This window comes from Lissotriton helveticus, chromosome 10 (assembly GCF_964261635.1).
Source record: "Lissotriton helveticus chromosome 10, aLisHel1.1, whole genome shotgun sequence".
Classification (NCBI taxonomy): Eukaryota; Metazoa; Chordata; class Amphibia; order Caudata; family Salamandridae; genus Lissotriton; species Lissotriton helveticus.
In genome coordinates, this window is record NC_136071.1 from 396,212,486 (window position 1) to 396,231,038 (window position 18,553).

General features: G+C 46.4%; 1 protein-coding gene across 3 annotated transcripts in view; it reads right to left on the reverse strand.

The window, feature by feature from the left end:
• Positions 1-18,553, reverse strand: part of LOC144784230 (uncharacterized) — a 1,557,451-nt gene that overhangs the window by 116,151 nt on the left and 1,422,747 nt on the right. For all 3 annotated transcript variants that reach the window (XM_078662879.1, XM_078662880.1, XM_078662881.1), the window contains one exon: positions 2,186-2,339. In XM_078662879.1, coding sequence (XP_078519005.1) covers positions 2,186-2,339 — 154 coding nt within the window. The remainder of the gene's footprint in view (positions 1-2,185; positions 2,340-18,553) is intronic.

Consider the following 18,553-nt stretch of genomic DNA (forward strand, 5'->3'; position numbering starts at 1 on the left):
AACATCCGGGCCCAATACCAGATGGCGATCTATGCATAGTGTGTGATCTGCAGCTCATATGCTTCGAACAAAGGTGTTACAAAAGGAGGCCTGGTCAAATTTGGCACAGGTTGCTGAGATTAAGGATATGACATTATACTGGAGAACACTAAATGCCTCTTTTTTAAAAAGCAAATAATTTCCAGAACTTACTTCCTTTGTTCCTTACGAAACATGGGTTACCCACTTCTCTGCCAGTTTTCATTCTAATAAGGATCATCTGCTGGCAGAGGGCAAAAGGGAATTGTGCAAGCATCATACCCCTTGTACTTCACAACAGAGTGCAGGGGGGGAGGCTCCAGGAAGTGACGGGGTACCAGTTGATGCGTTTAAAGCATTGGGGGAATTATGGGACCCAACCCATACTCAGGGACTTAATACGGCCTCCGAGGGTACGATTTCCTCTTCTTGGGCTGTATCAATTTAGTACTCATCTTTAAGAACCGGATAAATTCAACCCTAAATGTTACTGTCCAATTTCCCTTTTGGACTCCTCAGCCAAGCTGAAGGGAAAGGTTCTTTACAGAGATTAGAGGAATGGGCAGTGGATAAATCTATCTTGTAGGAGGTACAAATTGGGTTCAGGAGAGGCCTGGGGACAGTGGACAAGTGTGTAAATCTTGACCTACTTACTGGGAAGTATACCAAAGGCAAGGCAGGGTCCCTTTATCTATGTTTTTCTGACATACACATGCTTTTGACTTAGCAGACCCCCGATTCTTTGGTCTACTCTGATTTCACGTGGTGACTCGAAGGACATGGTTTCCTTTCACAACTGTATGGAAATATGTCTCCAGGGTCCGGTACGGCCCCAACAGGGAATATTCCCCTTCATTTAGAATTAAGAGGGGAATCAGGCAAGGTTGTGTTTTGGTACTTTTTCTGTTCTCACTTTTTATTAATGCAGTTGATGGTGCCCTTCAGGCACTGCAGGTTAACATGCTTACCATTGCCTGTTGTTCTCTTCCCATGTTGTTGTATGCCGACGACGCTGTCCTCCTATCAAGGATACCCATTGGACTGCAGAAACTGATGAATGCATTTGGCGACTTTATGATAGCTAGTAAAATGAAGATCAGCAAGACAAAAACATATACTTGTCTGTGGGAAAAAGGCACAGAAGTACAGGAGCATTTATAGCAGGGGCTCACCAATCGCAAGAGTAAACATCTTGTTATTTAGGGATTTTATTTACTAGTAATGGGACATGGTTTCAACAGATTCTAAATGTCCTCTTGAAGATGAGTCGAATTGGTAAAGGGATTTTCAGGTTCTCTCAAACTTGGTAGTCGTCCAGCTTAAGAAATTATATATATATATATATATATATGGGAAAAACCCGAAACATGTTTTAATAAATCTTTTATTTTAGATTGCTCAACTCTAGATCACGTTCTTAAAATTCCCTGGCTTTTCTATATAAATGAAATCTTTAAATTACTGCTCAACATACAGGTATTGCAAGATCCCCATGGAATTTTATCCCTTGGGAAGGCTGTAATTAAAGCTTCCTTTTCAAATTATAAACAGGAATGCAGGATGCATGTGGATTCTAGGAAGATTACAGTCGTTTTATATATGTCGAATGATTTGCCAGAGGGATGCAAACTTTATTTGTCCAGGGTGACTAGACATATGGTGGAAAACTGGGGTTACTGACTTGAGAAGAAAACAAGAACTGGAAGAAGAGAATATTCATAAGGAGGACAAGTGAAGGGACACGAGCATTGGTTAGGAAAATGAGGTAACAATGAGGCAATGGAGACATAGCGGTGAGCAAAGGTGTATTGATTATAAAAGTGGTGAAAAAGAAGGCCAACATGACCGCTAACCAGAAAAGGTGTTGCAGACAGAAGGTGGGAGAAATGGAGCATTAAAGTAAAGAGTGATTTAAAAACCATGCTAGTAAGGAGGAAATGTAGAAATGGGGGAGCAAAAGGGATGGAAATGGGCCAAGGTCATAGGGAGAGGAAAGTATGTGAAATAGAAGGAGAGACAGGCGAGGTTAAAATGAGTAGGGTAGAGAGTAAGAGAAGGCATGGATGATAGGCAGGAGAAAAAATATGTATCTGCATTATTAAAAATAAGAAATCCAAGAATGTCATTAGATCTTGAAAACACTTCCTTCACATCAGCGTTCGAATACCTGCAGGTGAATTAGGCTTCGGATACATCTGGACACCCCTATGCTGGTGATATGAGTACGATCCAAGCAGAGATCTTCCAGGTCTGTTAAATTCTGGAGATGGGGTAGACCAGCATCAGTCAGTGGGGTGTTGCACAGAGACAGCTTCTTCAATCTGTAAAGTACAAACCACCAGACCTTCAGTTTTACTTAAACAAAACAAGGTTGCCATGATATTCCACCAACTATCTCTTCAGAAATGCCAGTCTCCTGATATCTCCAGAAAGATATCTATCTTGCGAGTCTGTGGATAACCGCACAAAAGACTCCAGTGACTGTGAAAAACCTTGCTTAACACCCATTGGGAAAGTTGTTTCTGCCAGTATTAGACAACACCTATATTAGCTAAAACGTGCTTGAAGCTACTCAAATCGCACAATGGTAACCAAAGCAGACCCAGTGTTTAAATCATTACTTTTTACCAACATCCGAGACATATAACTTAACTTTTTGTAGCAAACAAAATACTCAGGTTTGGCGTTGGACATTTGCCTGTTCGCAATGGGTAAGGGTTTATTGAGCAATTCTGCAGCTGCAAAACCCATAATGAAATTAAAATTACCCTTTCACAGGGGATCTCCAGCTCAATATAATAGAGCACCAACTATGCCACATCTAAAGAAGTCTTATACAGTTCTATAAACCCTGTTCATTACCGCCCTACACCCGTCAGAGGAATTCAGATAACTTATAATGGAATGCCACAAAGTCTTGGGGTCCAATCTACAAAGCCAGATCTTTAGATTCTAGCCTAAGATGTAGGTTTTGGTCTTGATCCAATTTTAACTTTAGGAAGCTGAGAAGTCTGGTGGATAGAACATTCTTTCTAGTGCCACATGTCGTTACACCGCTAAATTAGTATTTCACGGTTTCTAGTTAAAGAGTAGCGTTTCCAGGGACTGTCTCCATAGTGAGTCTAGAGTCAGTCTCCAGTAAGATTCTAGGTACGGTCTTACATGAGATTCCAGCAAAGCTCCCAACCTCCAGAGATTCCAGGGATAGTCTCATAAGAGATTTCAGGGTTAGTCACACTGGAAATTTAAAGGACAATCTACACAGAGCTTCTAGGGTCAATCACACCAAACATTCTAGAGACCTTCTCTGTCGACATTCCAGGGATTTATGGCTACATGCATCAAAATGTAAATTGCGAATACCTAATTGCAAATTCCTTAAAATCGCAATTAGGTAATCGCAATTTACAATGCATGAAACTCAAAGAGTTTCAGATTGCGATTCCTAGGGGGTTCCAAATCGATCTACCTCATTAATATTAATGAGCTGGTTTGCAATTTGCCACCCCCTAGGAATCGCGGAAATCACAGGGATGGTGGCCAGCTGAGGTCAGCAGACCACCATGTCCGTGATTGCTTTTAAATAAAGCAATTTTTTTTTGTAAAGCAGCCCGTTTTCCTTGAAGGAAAACGAGATGCTTTACAAAAAGTTAAATGAAAAGTTTTCTTTTCATTTTTTAAGACCAGGCAGTTGTCCATGGGATCACTGCCTGCTCTTAAAAATGCATTTACAACCAATCACAAAGGTGTCCTAGGGGACCCCTTTCCTTTTGCAAATGGATTACCACATACTTGAAGTAGGTGGTAATATGCAAATGTTTTGCAACCGCATTCTCAGTCAAAAAACATTCATGCATACCATTAGGAATCAGTATTTGGAAGGTTCGCCCTAAACACGCCCCTTCCAAATACCGAATTGCAAACCCATTTTGCGATTTGGTGACAGGTTACCGAATCGCAAATCAGGGTTTGCTGCATCTGGAAAGCATTTTTTTGCGAATCAGCCTGTTTGCGAAGGCAAAAATGCTTGAGGCATGTGCCCCAAAGTTACAGGAGATTATTGGGACAGTCTCCTTAACAATTTCTGAATAAATGTTACAAGAAATTTCAGTATCTGTGTCTCCAAAGATTTCACCAGCACTCTCCACAGAGATATAACCAACAGTGTCCTAAAGATTCCAAGGACTAAAAGGACAGTCTATATAGGGACAAAGCAATTAATGGAATAGCATCCCTACATATTTTAGCATATCAGGTCAAGTCAAATTTGCTTTATTCGTGAAGTTCACATAAAAGCATTTACATACATAGAAATCCGTTAAAAAACTTGATTCATGTTACTTAAGAAAATAGAACTGTAGGTATTTAAAAATACATCAATTGAATCATAGGTAAAAAATGTAAAAATGTAAAAAAAAAACTTAAAAATGCAGATGTTTTTGTAGCACGTTATTTACAATAGTCTGCTTATAAGTTTTTGTCTAATGGACCATGACCACCCCAAGTATTTAGCAGTGGCTATTAATATAGGCAATGATGAATTAGTGCGAATAATTCTTAAGGCTACCGCACTACTTTTCGTTCCTAGATTTTTACACATAGGACTTAGCCAAATACGTCTGGGTTCCACGTATGATTTACATACAAATAAAAAATGACCGATAGTTTCATTGTGCACTCCACAAGATGGACACATTTTAGTTGATATGCCCCCCCACCTGCCAGTCAACTATCTCAATGGGAAGGCACCTGCTCTGATCTGGAAGAGAAACCTCCTGTCCCTTGGGTTAGTGATAACATCCCAATACAGTTCAAAATAGGGGAGGGACTTTGCTTCCAAGAATCTTCCCGCCATGGACTCTGGGTTGGTTTCATTCCAGATTCGAGCTGCCACCCTGTCCCAGTAGATCTTTTTGAGGACTTGTTTTGTTGGAAAAGAAGCACTCTCTGGATTTTCCCATAATGCATGTAGACCAAGAGCGCCTAACATGTTTCTGAGTTCTTTTATCCAACCTATTTTATGAAAAACATCAGATCTGATAACATCCTTAAACCCCTCAGCATAATGTAAAAGTTCAGGTGTTGTCCAGAGTCTGCGCCAGTACAATACTGGACGCAACCTTGCAAGATCGACAACCGACTTCCTACCCAGATCAAACTTAAGTGGTACCAAAGGAGACCCTTTAGGAAGGCCAGTAATGAGTCTAAAAAACGTATTTTCTGCAGTCTGTAATGGTTGCAAGTTCTCATAACACCATAGCTCTGCACCATAGAGGGATGATCCGAGTGCTTTAGCCTCGTACACCTGTAATGCTGGTTTTACCTTGAATCTTCTCAAATAGACTTTGGGGATGGTCTTCACGTGGGTTGGAGTAAAAATCTAATTGGTAATTCAGGGAAAATCCTCTCAGGACACCAGAGAAGCCTTCCCAGAGAATGTTATTCTAGAGTTGTCAGGGACACCCTCACATGTAATTTATGGGATCTTTATCGAGGAGCTGAAAGATTATATTGACATTACCTCCAGACCTATTTTTAGGGAGAACTTCCCAGAGACCCCAGGCGGTGTCTCCAAATTCCAAATGAGATTCCGAGGATAGTCTACAGAAAGATTTCAGTGAAGGTTTGCACTGAGATTTCAGGGACACTCTACTCAGAGTCCATCAACAGTGCTCACAGATTCAAGGGATGGCCTCCCCAAAAACTCCATAAGTAGATTGTCCAAATATAATTCAGGAGGAATCTCTACAGAGACTCCAGGAAAAGCCTCAGCAAGACTATAAAAACAACCTCCCCGGATGCACCCTTCCCAGAGAAAGAGTTTCCAAGCTCAGTCTACACTAGGTACTAAAGGGACAGTCTCCCAAGAGATCATTGAGCCATTTTAGGAACATCAATTTTAAAGAATCTAGGAGCATTCTCATTCGAGATTGCAGGAAAAGCCTTTCCAGGACTCTAGAAATAGCCTGTCTCCCTCCAGATTCTTTGTCAGGACACGCAGGCGAGGATTAGGTATTTCTTTCTTCTTTAATCTCAATAGCCATTTCAAAGAATAAAAACCATCAACAAAGGACTTCATTTCCCACGAAACCTAGAGAAAATAATGAAGTTCCAACAATACAATGTCCATCCAGACAGGAGACTTCCCCTCATTAACTGGCATTGACCCGCATCGGATTCCCTCTTCCTTCGCTGCTGCAGCCAGTGTCAGGTAAGTGCGGGGACGTCTTTTCCTTTTTTTCTCCATTGCATTTTTTTGTGTTTAATGCTTTGTTAGGGTTTCACACTGTGATCGAGCAAAGTCTCTGCTTCGCTACGGGCGGCTGCAGGAGTGCTTAGTCGCTGCTTCGTGGCTGCAAGTTATTCATTTCAGTGAAGCCCGGGGCCAGAGTGTGCGGAGGTCCGCCAACTGCTAGAGGACGCAGCTCCCCTGTCCTTGTCTGGATGTTCTTTCTATGCTGAGCCGTAGAGCCTAGGGCGTGTCAGTTACGGCCATCGCCGAGAGTTTCCGCCTGCATTCATTTGTCCCGTCAGGGGTCCGACCAGCATGGAGCTGAACAACCCTTCGGGGTAAGGTGGCAGAAGTTTGGTGCCTACGTAGATAGTGCAGTCGAGAAAATCATCAACAGACAGCTAGCCCGTCACCTGGAAGACAACAACATCTTGGACCCGTCCCAGTCCGGATTCAGACTAAACCAAAGCACTGAGACAGCACTTATCGCCGCCACAGATGACATCAGGCGCCACCTAGACAACGGCGGAACATCAGCCCTCATCCGCCTAGACCTGTCGGCCGCCTTCGACACGGTCTGCCATCGCACTCTAAAGACACGCCTCCTAGAAGCCGGAATCCAAGAAAAGGCCCTTGACTGGACCACGTCCTTCCTCCTTCAGCAGAACCCAGAGCGTCCGCCTCCCACCCTTTCGATCCGAAGCCACCGAAGTCATCTGCGGCGTCCCCCAGGGCTCATCACTCAGCCCGACGCTGCTCAACATCTACATGGCCCCCCTCGGACAAGTGGCCGGCTATAACGACCTCAACATCATCTCCTACGGCGACACCCAGCTCATCCTCTCCCTCCCCAAGGACCCACACACCGCCAAAACCAACCTCCACGAGGGAATGAAGGCCGTCGCCGACTGGATGAGGAGCAGCCGTCTGAAGCTGAACTCGGGCAAGACAGAGGTACTCATCCTCGGACCCACCCCCTCAGCCTGGGATGAATCCTGGTGGCTGACCACACTGGGAACAGCACCAACACCCACCGATCATGCTCGCAACCTGGGATTCATCCTCGACTCCTCCTTTTCCATGTCCAAACAGGTCAACGCCGTCTCCTCCTCCTGCTACAACACGATCCGCAGGATCTATAAGTGGATCCTGACCGAAACAAGAAGAACGGTGACACAGGCCCTCGTCAGCTGCAGACTGGACTACGGCAACGTACTCTACGCAGGAATCCCAGCCAAACACCTACGACGACTACAACGCATCCAAAACGCCTCTGCCCGATTGATTGTCAACGTCCCCCACCTGAGAGACCTACACTGGCTCCCCGTAGACAAGATGATTACCTTCAAGCTCCTCACCCACGCACACAAAGCACTCCACAACGTCGGACCGGGCCTACCTGAACAGCAGACAGCTTCCACACCCCCACCCGCCAACTCCGCTCCGCCAGTCTCGCCCTCGTCGCTGTCCCCCGGATCCAACAAACGACCTCCGGCGGCAGATCCTTCTCCTACCTCACCGCAAAGACCTGGAACACCCTCCCTACCCACATGCCGCAGACCAAAGACCTACTCCCCTTCAGAAGACTCCTCAAGACCTGGCTCTTCGAGCAGTAGCAGCACCCCCCTCCCCTCAGCGCCTGGAGACCCTTACGGGTAAGTAGCGCGCTCTACAAGTACTATGATTGATTGACTGATTGCAGGCAGGCCCAGGCTGCAGTATTTTCTCTCGCCCGTGAGAATTGAGTATGTCTTGTCTGCAAAGTTCTCTGAGGCCTGTTGCCCCTGTGGTGACTGCCGAGCACGTGGGTTGTTCATAGGGTCAAGGGCCTTGTGTTGTTCCCTCTCCAAGGGGCGTTTTTTTATTTTTATTTCTTTTTATAAAAAACAAAAACAAAAATTACATAAAATTAACTCTCAGGTAAATGCATTCGGTTCCAACGCATAGGTCAAAGCGGCACAATACAGAATCAAATATATAACGGTTAGTACTAGGGTCTAGGGGATTCCTGTGCTCCCAGGTCCAAACCTGGCGTGGGTGGCTCGCAGATTTCCACACTGTGGCTATTCCACGCCCCCCATATCTTACCCCACTTCTGTGGGCAACCCCTGGCCACATACACTGACCTCTCTCTGAACATGCACCAATCAAGGTCTTCTGCCCATTTGTTGATTCGGGGCGGTTGGCTGGCTCCCCAGAGTTGAGCAATATTACGTTTGGCCACCATATATGCCAGAGTGACCCACTGTTTCTGGTACTCATTTAAATCGGATGGCTCCTACACATTCAACAAACATTTCCGGGCCTCCGGCCGCATCTCCACCCTCATAACTTCCCTCAGCTCATTGTGAATCTTTGTCCAGTACGTCTGTATCGCTTCACAATGCCAGCAGTTATACATCAAGGTGCCAACTGCTCCGCACTCTCTCCTACAAACACCACTCTCAGCTCGCCCCATTCGTACCAAACGCGGCCCAGTTATGTAGGATCTATGCAGTATCTTCAGCTGCACCAATCGGAGCCGCATCTGGATAGCCACTACCTTGGGGGACGACACTGCCTCCGTCCTGTCCTCATCATCAAGTTCTAACCCATCCGCATTCCACTGAGCTCTAATCCTCACCAATGGGTTTTCAGGGTTGTTAACCAATTTCCGATATATCAATGAGATGGGTTTCTCCGGAATATGCCGATCCAGTACACGATCCTCAAGAGGAGACGCCTCCGGGAGTTCTGTGCCTTTGGGGACCTGGGTGGTGAAAGCATGTCTCACCTGCAGATATTGAAAGTATTCATTGTGGTGTAGACTATACTGCTTTACAAGGGACTCAAACGTATGCACTGAGTCTTTCCCCCACACATCCTTTATCCGGGTAATTCCAATAAGGTCCCATCTATCGAATCCCTTAGTCTTCCACAGACTGCCCAACCTCTCAGAGTTCAGTAAGGGGGTGGCTAGTGTCAACCTACCTTCCCACCCAAGACATTTATTGACTGCGTGCCACACCTGTGTCGCATGTGCAGTCGGGCCAGTCAATGGAAATCTACCAGGCCTAGAATACAGAGCTCTATCAATCATCCCACCTGGGGCTTGACCCCGGTCCATGGCGTAACCCGGGTCTCCTGGGAGTCCGTAGACAATATGATTCACTGCGGCTAGTTGCGAGGCCCAATAGTACTTCCGCAAATCTGGAAGTCCGATCCCGCCTTCATACCACGGGAGAGTTAATTTATTGAAGGCAATGCGGGCCCCACCATCCCACAGGAGCTGCTTCTGGAGAGCTTCTATCTCCTTGAAGTACGCGGTAGGCACTGGGTCCATCGAATTCTGTAAAGCATACAGATCGAAGGGGCCTTTGACTTCCGACAGGAGTAGTGTTGACTTTTTGGTCCTCCCCCCGGTCTGTGTGCTCTCTTACCTGGTGGGTGGACACCCATTACTTACCTCTACCTCCGAGGATACCTACCCCATGGGGAAATTTGACGATTACTGTTGGACTTGGCCCTTTAGGCAGGGTCACCCTGAAACTTTTTGCGTTCTCCAAGCCTTTTTCCGTAACCTGGTGTTTGTGATTTTAGGCCTCTGAGCACTTTAGCACTTTGGTCCAGTGTAAAGTGCGTGCGCTCTCTGTGTATGTGTGGCGAGATGGGCCTACCCTCCCATAGGAATGCATGGGGAATATGTGTGTCCATGGTAATTCCTGGTATGAGAGGAGTGCAGGGGCGAGTTCAGTATGTATGAACTCGTGCAAATAAATGCTGCGCAATGGTGTCTGTAGATTTATGATGACTGGTGATTGCCCCAATGATCCCTAAGGGCTCTTATATTCTTGGTGAACTAACGCTTGGTGAACATTTGGCTTTTGCCTTGGAGAAGCTCTGCCTCTGCTGACCCAGAGGACGAGGGGCGTGTGGGCAATGGGCCCTGCAGCCCTGAGCTGCACGTCATGGCGAGGGAATCCCCGGCATAGGGATTCCCCTCGTGGCAGAGAGGAGCTGGAGCCCACTCCGCGTTGGTGCAGCAATTATGCTTATTTGGTGCAGCTGGTGCCCACCCCACATTTGCCCTTATTTTCGCAGGTGCCCACCCCACCTCTTGTACTTTGGACTACGGGTGCCTACCCCACTTTCTGCTGTGGTTAGATAGCGGGAGCCCACCCCGCTTCTGCTTTTTGTCTAACCGGAGTGGGCGCCCAACCTGCCGGTTTGTGCCCCCTGCGTGAGGCTGCCGCCAAGAAGTCAGAGGAAAACTAAGTGCTGCACCGCTGCCCGCAACGACCTGGAAGGCGGGCAGGTTGCCTGGAGGTGGGCGGGCCCAAATCCAGAAGTGCTGCGGCGAGCAGGGCTCTCATGAGCGGTGAGAGCCCCGCGCAGGAAGGAGAAACGCCGGCACCTCAACCGTCAGGCGGGCGCCCATCCCGCCGTGCTGCGCCTCCTGGAGAAGCACCGGGTGACTGGAGCTGCACCATTCATTTACGGCAGCCCTTGGTGAGTCAACGAAGAAGAGGGACTAAGTGATGAGCGGAGCCACCCAGTCAAAGCCCCGGTGAGTGGGGGCTGAAGGGGGGAGCCATGTCAACGGAGCCATGTCAACACTCCTCAGGCACAGTGAGTGCTGTTTGCCACAAAGAGCGTAGCTGCGCCGCCTCAGTGCGGGCAGCTACACCGAAGGGGGCATTTTCTATTTGTAGCCCCTGGAGGAGCCCGGTGATCGGGGCTCACCCGGTGATCCAAGTTGGGCATATTTGTTTTGTAAAGTTCCGGAGTGGGACTTGGACATTGCGCTTCGAGGTCCCGAGGGCACAATCGTGCCAGGACCTCTTTACAGCATTCACAGCTGTGCCGCACCAGAGCGGGCAGCTGCAACGTTTTGGGGGTAGATTTCATTGGGGAAGCCCCCGAGCAGGGCCCCAGAGTCCAGCACCGTTTTTACTGCTGGCCATCTTTGCTTTTAGGGCCCCAGTGGGGGTCCAGGGGGCACCGTAGGTGCTAGTGCCCACATCTTGCTGCACAGCTGCCCCGCAATTAGCAGGCAGCGGCTACATTTAGGCCGAGTACACTTCACACTTTTCGTAATTGCTGTATTTGCAGCTAGGCCCTGACTATTTGGACAAAGGGCATTTGAGCCCTTTCTGAGAAGGCCAGTTGGCTTGGAGGTCCAGTTGTGCACCAGGAGTTATTGCACACTGTGTTGACGATGGTAATGCCTAATGTGATTATTGCGTGATGTCCTTATGCTTGTGAAGGTTATTGCCAAATGTGATGTATGCACCTGGTCAGTGTACTGAGGTGCACGGTGTTTTATTGCATAATGTAGTTTATGTTAAAGGCTGACGCTATGTACAGTGATTACCAGTGGTTATTGGATGTACGTTTATGATCTGTTTTACTTTGACTAAGTTCGCTGTGTGATGGTTCTGACAGTGGGCCCGTGGGCCCTGTCATGTGTATATAATCCCTTGTAGATATGACCCAGTGCCAGGTGGCACCATGTATATTATGTGTTTACTATTCTAAGGTGTTATGAGAATACAAAGGCTATTTTTGCTAAACCTTGTGTGGAGTTCCTTTTGTAGTGTGCCTGGGATGTTGTTGCTGGGTGCGTGCGCAAATGCTTTACACATGGCCACCAGGATAAGCTTGACTGCTCGTGCCAAGCTACCAAGGGGGTGAGCAGGGGTTTCTTTGGTGTGTAACTCCCTTGCCTTGACTAGAGTGGTAGTTTCTGCCTGGCTTTGGCGCAAGCCTTAGCCAACCAGAAATCTCATTTCTAACAATTACTATGAGGAGAAGGACGTCCAAAATTCCCAAGGCACCAATGATTTTTGTAATGCAGTGGACGCCTCCATAGTCAAGGCTGTCTCGGAAGCAGTGATTGATGGCCCTGGCACAATGATGCCTTCAACCCCTCGCACTGCGAGAGGAAATTCCTGGGCCCTCGGGCCCTGAACCTCCAGAGCAGGTCACTGCCCCTCCCCCTGAGAACCGTTGTAAGTGACCCCAACAAGAAGGGGTAGACCTGGACGCCTTTGATAGGTTAAAGGAGGCGTTCTTGGGTACCAGGCCCCCTCCCCTGTTGGCAGTGCCTTTGACAGATCTTCTACCAATGGGCGAGCAGGCCTGGCAGCCTCCACCAAACCTCGGACAAGTCCCCTAAGGGGTTTGATGGCAAATCGGACCATGGCCGGTCCTGGCGCCCTTCCCCCTCTTTGTCCTCAGAGTCCCGTCAGGCGGCGGAGGCCCCACTAGAGGCCCAATACAACTTCTTGGAGCCTGAGGAGCTTTTACACCCCTACTCCTTAGAGTGGGTGCCTTGTGAAAAAGTGGCCAAGTATGTGGCTGGAAGGCGGCGTAAGCCGTTAGACCAGGAGGTCAGTTTCAGCCTCAGGATGGAGTGTCCCCAGCCTTCACTGGAAGGTAAGGTGGCTGTCACACCGCAGATCAATCCCCATATGGCAACCTTTTAAACTAAGTATATCAAGGATCCAAAGGAGGGCATCAATCAGTCTTGGTGAGCGTGTCAGTTATTGCAAAAAACTGTAACGGAGATGGTTGATTTGGTTCAATACATTTTACTAAAGGACAAGTTATTCAATAAACTCGACCTATGTCTTCATAACACAATTTATTAACTGCAATTATTGTTTTTTTAAAAAGTCATCAAAAGGAAAAGCACGCTTCTTTAAAATAAATCAAACGTACTACACAAATAGAACAAAGAAATGATGACAGTGCATTCATAAACAGTGCAATGTCTTGAAATTGAGCGTGGTGCTTTATTTCAAACCTAGATTAAGATTGAAAAATATTGAAAAATATAATGCATTTGTAGACACACAGAAATTAGTTAAACCAGTCCAGTACTTATAAACAAGAGGGTTGTGTCATGGCTGCTCAAAGGTAGCCTGGCCCTTTTGGTACTGACTTTCGGGTTCCAAAACAATTTTAAATCGATTGATTAATGCTTCTACATTCTGTTTTCTCTGTCCATATAGATGCAGAGTTAATGGATTCACCTGTGGTTCTGGACAACGCGTTTCGAACCACTGGTGGCTGGGGGTTCTCTTTGGGGCTTTGGACTGGTGGTGATTCCATTATTGACAAATAATTTCAGGATGAAGATGGGGGCACCAGTGATCCATGAACCTTAACAAACTACACTGAAGAACATTTCGGAGATTGACCCAAGAAAGAAGTTGTTTCTCTTGCGCATAACAGAGCTTAAGTTGGAATCGGCCCATTTGAAGACATAAGATACACATGAATCACCACCAATGCAAAGCCCTGAAGAAAACCCCCAGCCACCAGTGGTTCGAAGCGCGTTGGCCAGAACCATCGGGGATTCCATTACCTTTGCATCTATATGGACAGTGAAACCAGAATGTAGAATCATGAATCCATCCATATTAGATGGTTTTTTGAACCCGAATGTCAGAACCGAAAGGGCTAGGCTACCTTTGAGCAGCCATAATACAACCCTCTGTTTTATAAGTACTGGACTGGTTTAAATAATTGATGAGTGTCTACAAATGCACTATACTTTTCAATCTTTATCTATGTTTGAAAAAAAGCAGCACACTTAGTTTAAAGACATTGCACTGTTTATGAATCCACGGTCATCATTTCTTTGTTCTATGAGAGTGATACATTTGATTTATTTGAAAGATGAGTGTTTTTCCCTTTGATGACTTGTAAAAAATGCAACAATTGCATTTAATGAATTGTGTTATGAAAGCATAGGTTGAGTTTATTGAATAACTTGTCCTTAGTAAAATGTATTGAACCAAATCAACTACCTCTGTTACAGTTTTTTGCACTTTGTCAGAGGCCCATGATTGTCGCTGTTAAGGGCCCAACCATGCAGGGTTTCAAGATAAGTTATCAGACATCACGGGTCCTTTAGTAAAGATTTTGACATGGCGGAGGATAATAAGGCATCCTGGGCCCTAATTCCTCCTGATGTCCTCTCTAGCTGAGCGCAGCGAGCTAATATATTCATCGGCAACGCCACATACACCATTTCTACTGAAAGGCACAGGTTGCTGCTCATTTAACTAGATCCTAAGCTAGGAGAGCTAGCCACATCAGAGGCAGGTCAAGAGGCTCAAGGTGGGCTTTTTCGCGATACCTTTGTCAAGGAGCATAGCAAAATATTCTCTACCTTTAGTTCCCTTGACAAGGCCCAATTCACTAAGAAGCACATTTTCAATGCACATGCTTTTTTCCGGGGCCGGCCATGGTAGGGGGCGCTATGCTGGCCATTCCTCTCAGTCTGCCTCAGGAAGAGGCCTATCTCTCAGAGAGGACAGTGGCAGGACACGTCATGCTTTGGAGTGCTCTATCCTACCAGGGGCCGATCCAGCCACAGAGGACAACGCAACGGCTCCAGAGGTGGCAGAGCCCCAATTAACCACGGTGAGTTCTTTAAATGTCTCATGCTATTGCTTGGGGGGTAGGGTGCGCAATTCCTGTCAATTGGTGGGCTCTTATGACCGACGCCTGGGTGCTGCAGACAGTGCAGATGTTTCACATGGAGTTCTATGGATCTCCCTCCCAGGTAGCCCCTCCCTGTCCACTTCACTTCACTTCTCAGGAAGGGAAACCTTCCTCATCCAGCAGGAGGTGCAAGATCTGTTGTCCAAAGGGGCTATTTGCCTTTCCTCCCCAAACCCCTCTGGGTTTTTAAGCAATCTGTTCTTAGTGCAGAAACAAGATGGGGGTCAGTAGCCGGTGATAAACCTCTGGCAGTTCAACAGGTAGTTGGTGTACCCCTACTTCAAGATGGAGGGTATCCATCTGTTTCACGACCTACTTCGTCCCAACGACGGAATGGCCCGACTGGATCTCAGGAAGGGTACCTTGTGGTCCCGATTTTTTGGCCACACTGCCGGTGTCTACAGTTCCAATGGTAGGGCCAAACCTACAAGTTCACCTTACTTCCTTTCAGCCTGTCGGCAGCACCGTGGTGCTTCACCAAGGTCCTGCACCTGCTGGTGCAGCACCTCAGAGCTCAGGGCTTTCAGATGATTGTGTATCTGGATGACATGTTGTTCATGAATCAATTCCCTCCACTTTGTCTGGACAACTGCAATCCGCAGTTGAACTCTTTCAGTCCCTGGGATTCTTAATCAACAAGGCAAAGTCCAGTCTGGCACCCTCCTGATTGATCACTTTACTTGGGTTCCTGATCAACTCAGTGGAGGCCACTTTGAGTATGCCTTCCAGGATGATAGCGAAAATCCAACAAGAGGTGCAGAAGATGTTACGGAAGCCTCGGACCTCACTGCACAACATCACCAGAGCGGTCGGCCTTGATTCAGGCCATCTTCCCAGGCCCCAGAACGTGAAATACTGCCAGGACGTTTGCAGCCAAGGACCGAAATGGTGTCTTTTTGCAAGTTACGATAGGTCTAAAAACCATACCTTTATCACTGATGGATGATGACATTGAATTTGCCACTATAGTGCTCGGAATTTGATATTATATCATTCCAACTAACTTGGGGAAGTGATTGATACACCGCAATCTCTACGTCATACATCCGTATGCACATATGCTATGTTGGTGGTAAAGGTAATGATGATGGTACAAGAAATGGTGGTAATAATGGTTGTAGTAATAATGCTATTAGTGGAAATGGTGGTACTGGTAATGGTGGTGGTGGTGGGGATAGCAGTGGTGGTGTGGTTAATGGTGGCTGAAGTAAAGATTGAGTGGTAATGGTTCACACTTGAGTCCTGACAAAAGTATTTTAAAAAGTTTAGTGCAGTAAAAACACCACAAAACCATTACTTTCTGCAGAAAATGCATGAATGAGATCAAAGAATTGAGCGTGCGATGACTGAGCACATTTTTCAGATGTTAATTATTCCCTCATTCATTCAAATGAAATCACTTCTCACTGATGGACCAAACAGCCAATAGCATGGGCGAGACATTAATACTCGGTTGAGTCAAACGCCACTCTATATGTTCTCTATGTTATTGGTAACAATATGTCTTCCATACAGCTTCACAGTTAAGTTAGACTAAGAAAGAGAAATAAGTAACAAGGCAATCATCTGTACATTTTTGCACTGATGGTCGATCTTAAAAGGTATTATATCATTGACCAATATTGAAATGCACCCAGGAATCTGAGAATAGGGGTAGGGGCTATTCGTACATCTCTGAATTATAGACTATCCACAATGCCACGTGATTCTGAGGACCTTTTAAAAAAATGTGTTTTCTGTGCTCCCTGATGAATTTCAATAGTTATTAAATATTTTACCTTTCTCTGTTTCTAAACTTCTCCTGATAAAAACTGTGACAACTGTGTGTTGATGAGCCTACCACACAGGACAAGAAAGGACCAAAAACACAAGAGAGGAAATGATGAGACGAGAGAGGGAGAGGAAATGCTGTTCGAAGAAGGCAACCATTTGTGGTGGTGATTGGGTTTATAACCCTCCACTCTCTTCGGAGAACACCCTCCCACTACGGGTGCTCTTCCCACAGGCAGATAAACCATTGATATTTCCACGTTGCGAAATTTGATTTACCAAAATTCTGGGTAGCTGGCAGCTATAGTCTAAATCAATTGTCTTGCTTGATTACTTAGCTGTTGATCTCTAGGCGTTAGAAGAGCTGCCTGGAGCTGCTTGGTGGGACAAACTGAAGCAGTAGTCTGCCCAGCCACTGCATTTAAGAGGTTTTGCATCCAATGGTCAAACTTCTCAGAGCAAGAGTTGTCTTCAGCTAAAGGGTGATGGTGAAAGGAGGGTTTTCTCAGCATCCATATACTGCTCTACCACCCGACCTCAGGAAAAGCATAAATGGGTCGCATCACCTTGACCCTGGCAAAGCAAAGGCTCTCCACCCTGGCACACTGACCTTTCATAAGGCATTCAATGAGGTCTGCCCTGAGGATGCACTTATGTCTCTCTAAGGGAGGTAAATTGGCTGCATACTAAAGTGTCCCTTTGTGGAACAGAGACATGAATATAGCCATTGTTATTCCATCAATGTTGTTATCTGAACCACCTGCCCCCACCCTATGCTCAGGTCTACACTTGGCTCTTGGAAGACATGTGCCGTCTTCAGCAGGATACATTAACTCTCAAGCAGAAATTTGCTCTCCTGGTTAAACTTCTCAGCTGAGTCCAGTTTGTCTCCATATATCAGCTATATTAAAAGGAAAATATAAATACGAGGTTAGGACTGGGACCTTCACCAAACTTTTCCAAACTTAGGAGCTCACAGGAAGGTCACAAGCTAACCGTCTGGTAGTTAGAGGGAAGCATTGATAGCAGGAGGGCATCCATGGGACTTCAGCAACGCTCTGCTGATCGCCGCTAAGGAATCAGCATTGTAAGGTCTTCAGGTGGTCCAGAATACAGCCGCACGCCTGATAACTAATGCTCCTTACCTACGGGCCCCTTCACTTCCCCTACTGTGCAAGCTTCAATGGCTGCCTATTCGCAAAAGAATACATTTTATAATCTGTTGTATAGTTTTTAAAGGCATAAACCAGATGGCCCCTGCATATCTGGCAGATAAACTAACGAAATACACACCACTTCGCCCCCTTCGTTCCAAAGGGAAGGGCCTGCTCGTGGTCCCACGCATAAGGCAAGCCAGGTTGGGAGGAAAATCCTTTGCCTACCTGGCTCCCAAACTGTGGAACCAACTGCCCCTTGAGATTCGTCTCACTACTAATTACTTAGGCTTCAGAAACAAACTCAAAACGCTACTCTTTTAATTTTGTTACCCATCCCAACAGCTGTCCTCAGCGCGGAGATACCCCATTCGGGGTGATTCAGGCGCTTTATAAATGATGTCAATCAATCAATCAAAGCATTTATGTAAATGTAGATGTAAATAAATAAATAAATAATACGTCTTTTTTCGTTATTAAAATCTCATTTAAATATCTGAAAGGGACACCACAAGAACATATTTGCCCTGAAGAAGTCTGTATGGATGAAATGCGTTGGCTACTTCGTGTCATTTTTAAAGAAGAATTTTGAATAAAGAAGTTACACAACGACCTGCTGATTTGTTTTGAAAATGCGTCCTTTATACCGCACAAGTCACTTACCTTCGGTAATGATGTATCTGTAGGAAACAGTAGTTAGTGTTAGATTCCTTACCTTAGAATATCCCCAGGCATCAGTCTGGATCCGCAAAGTTATGCGTAGCAGTACCCCTGCGTGTCGGTAGGCGTCGTCTGCGGCTCCGCGTCAGTTGTCGGCGTCGTTGGCGCCGGGATGACGTCGCTGGAGTACTTAGACGCTGCCTTCGCGCGCTGACGTCAGCTC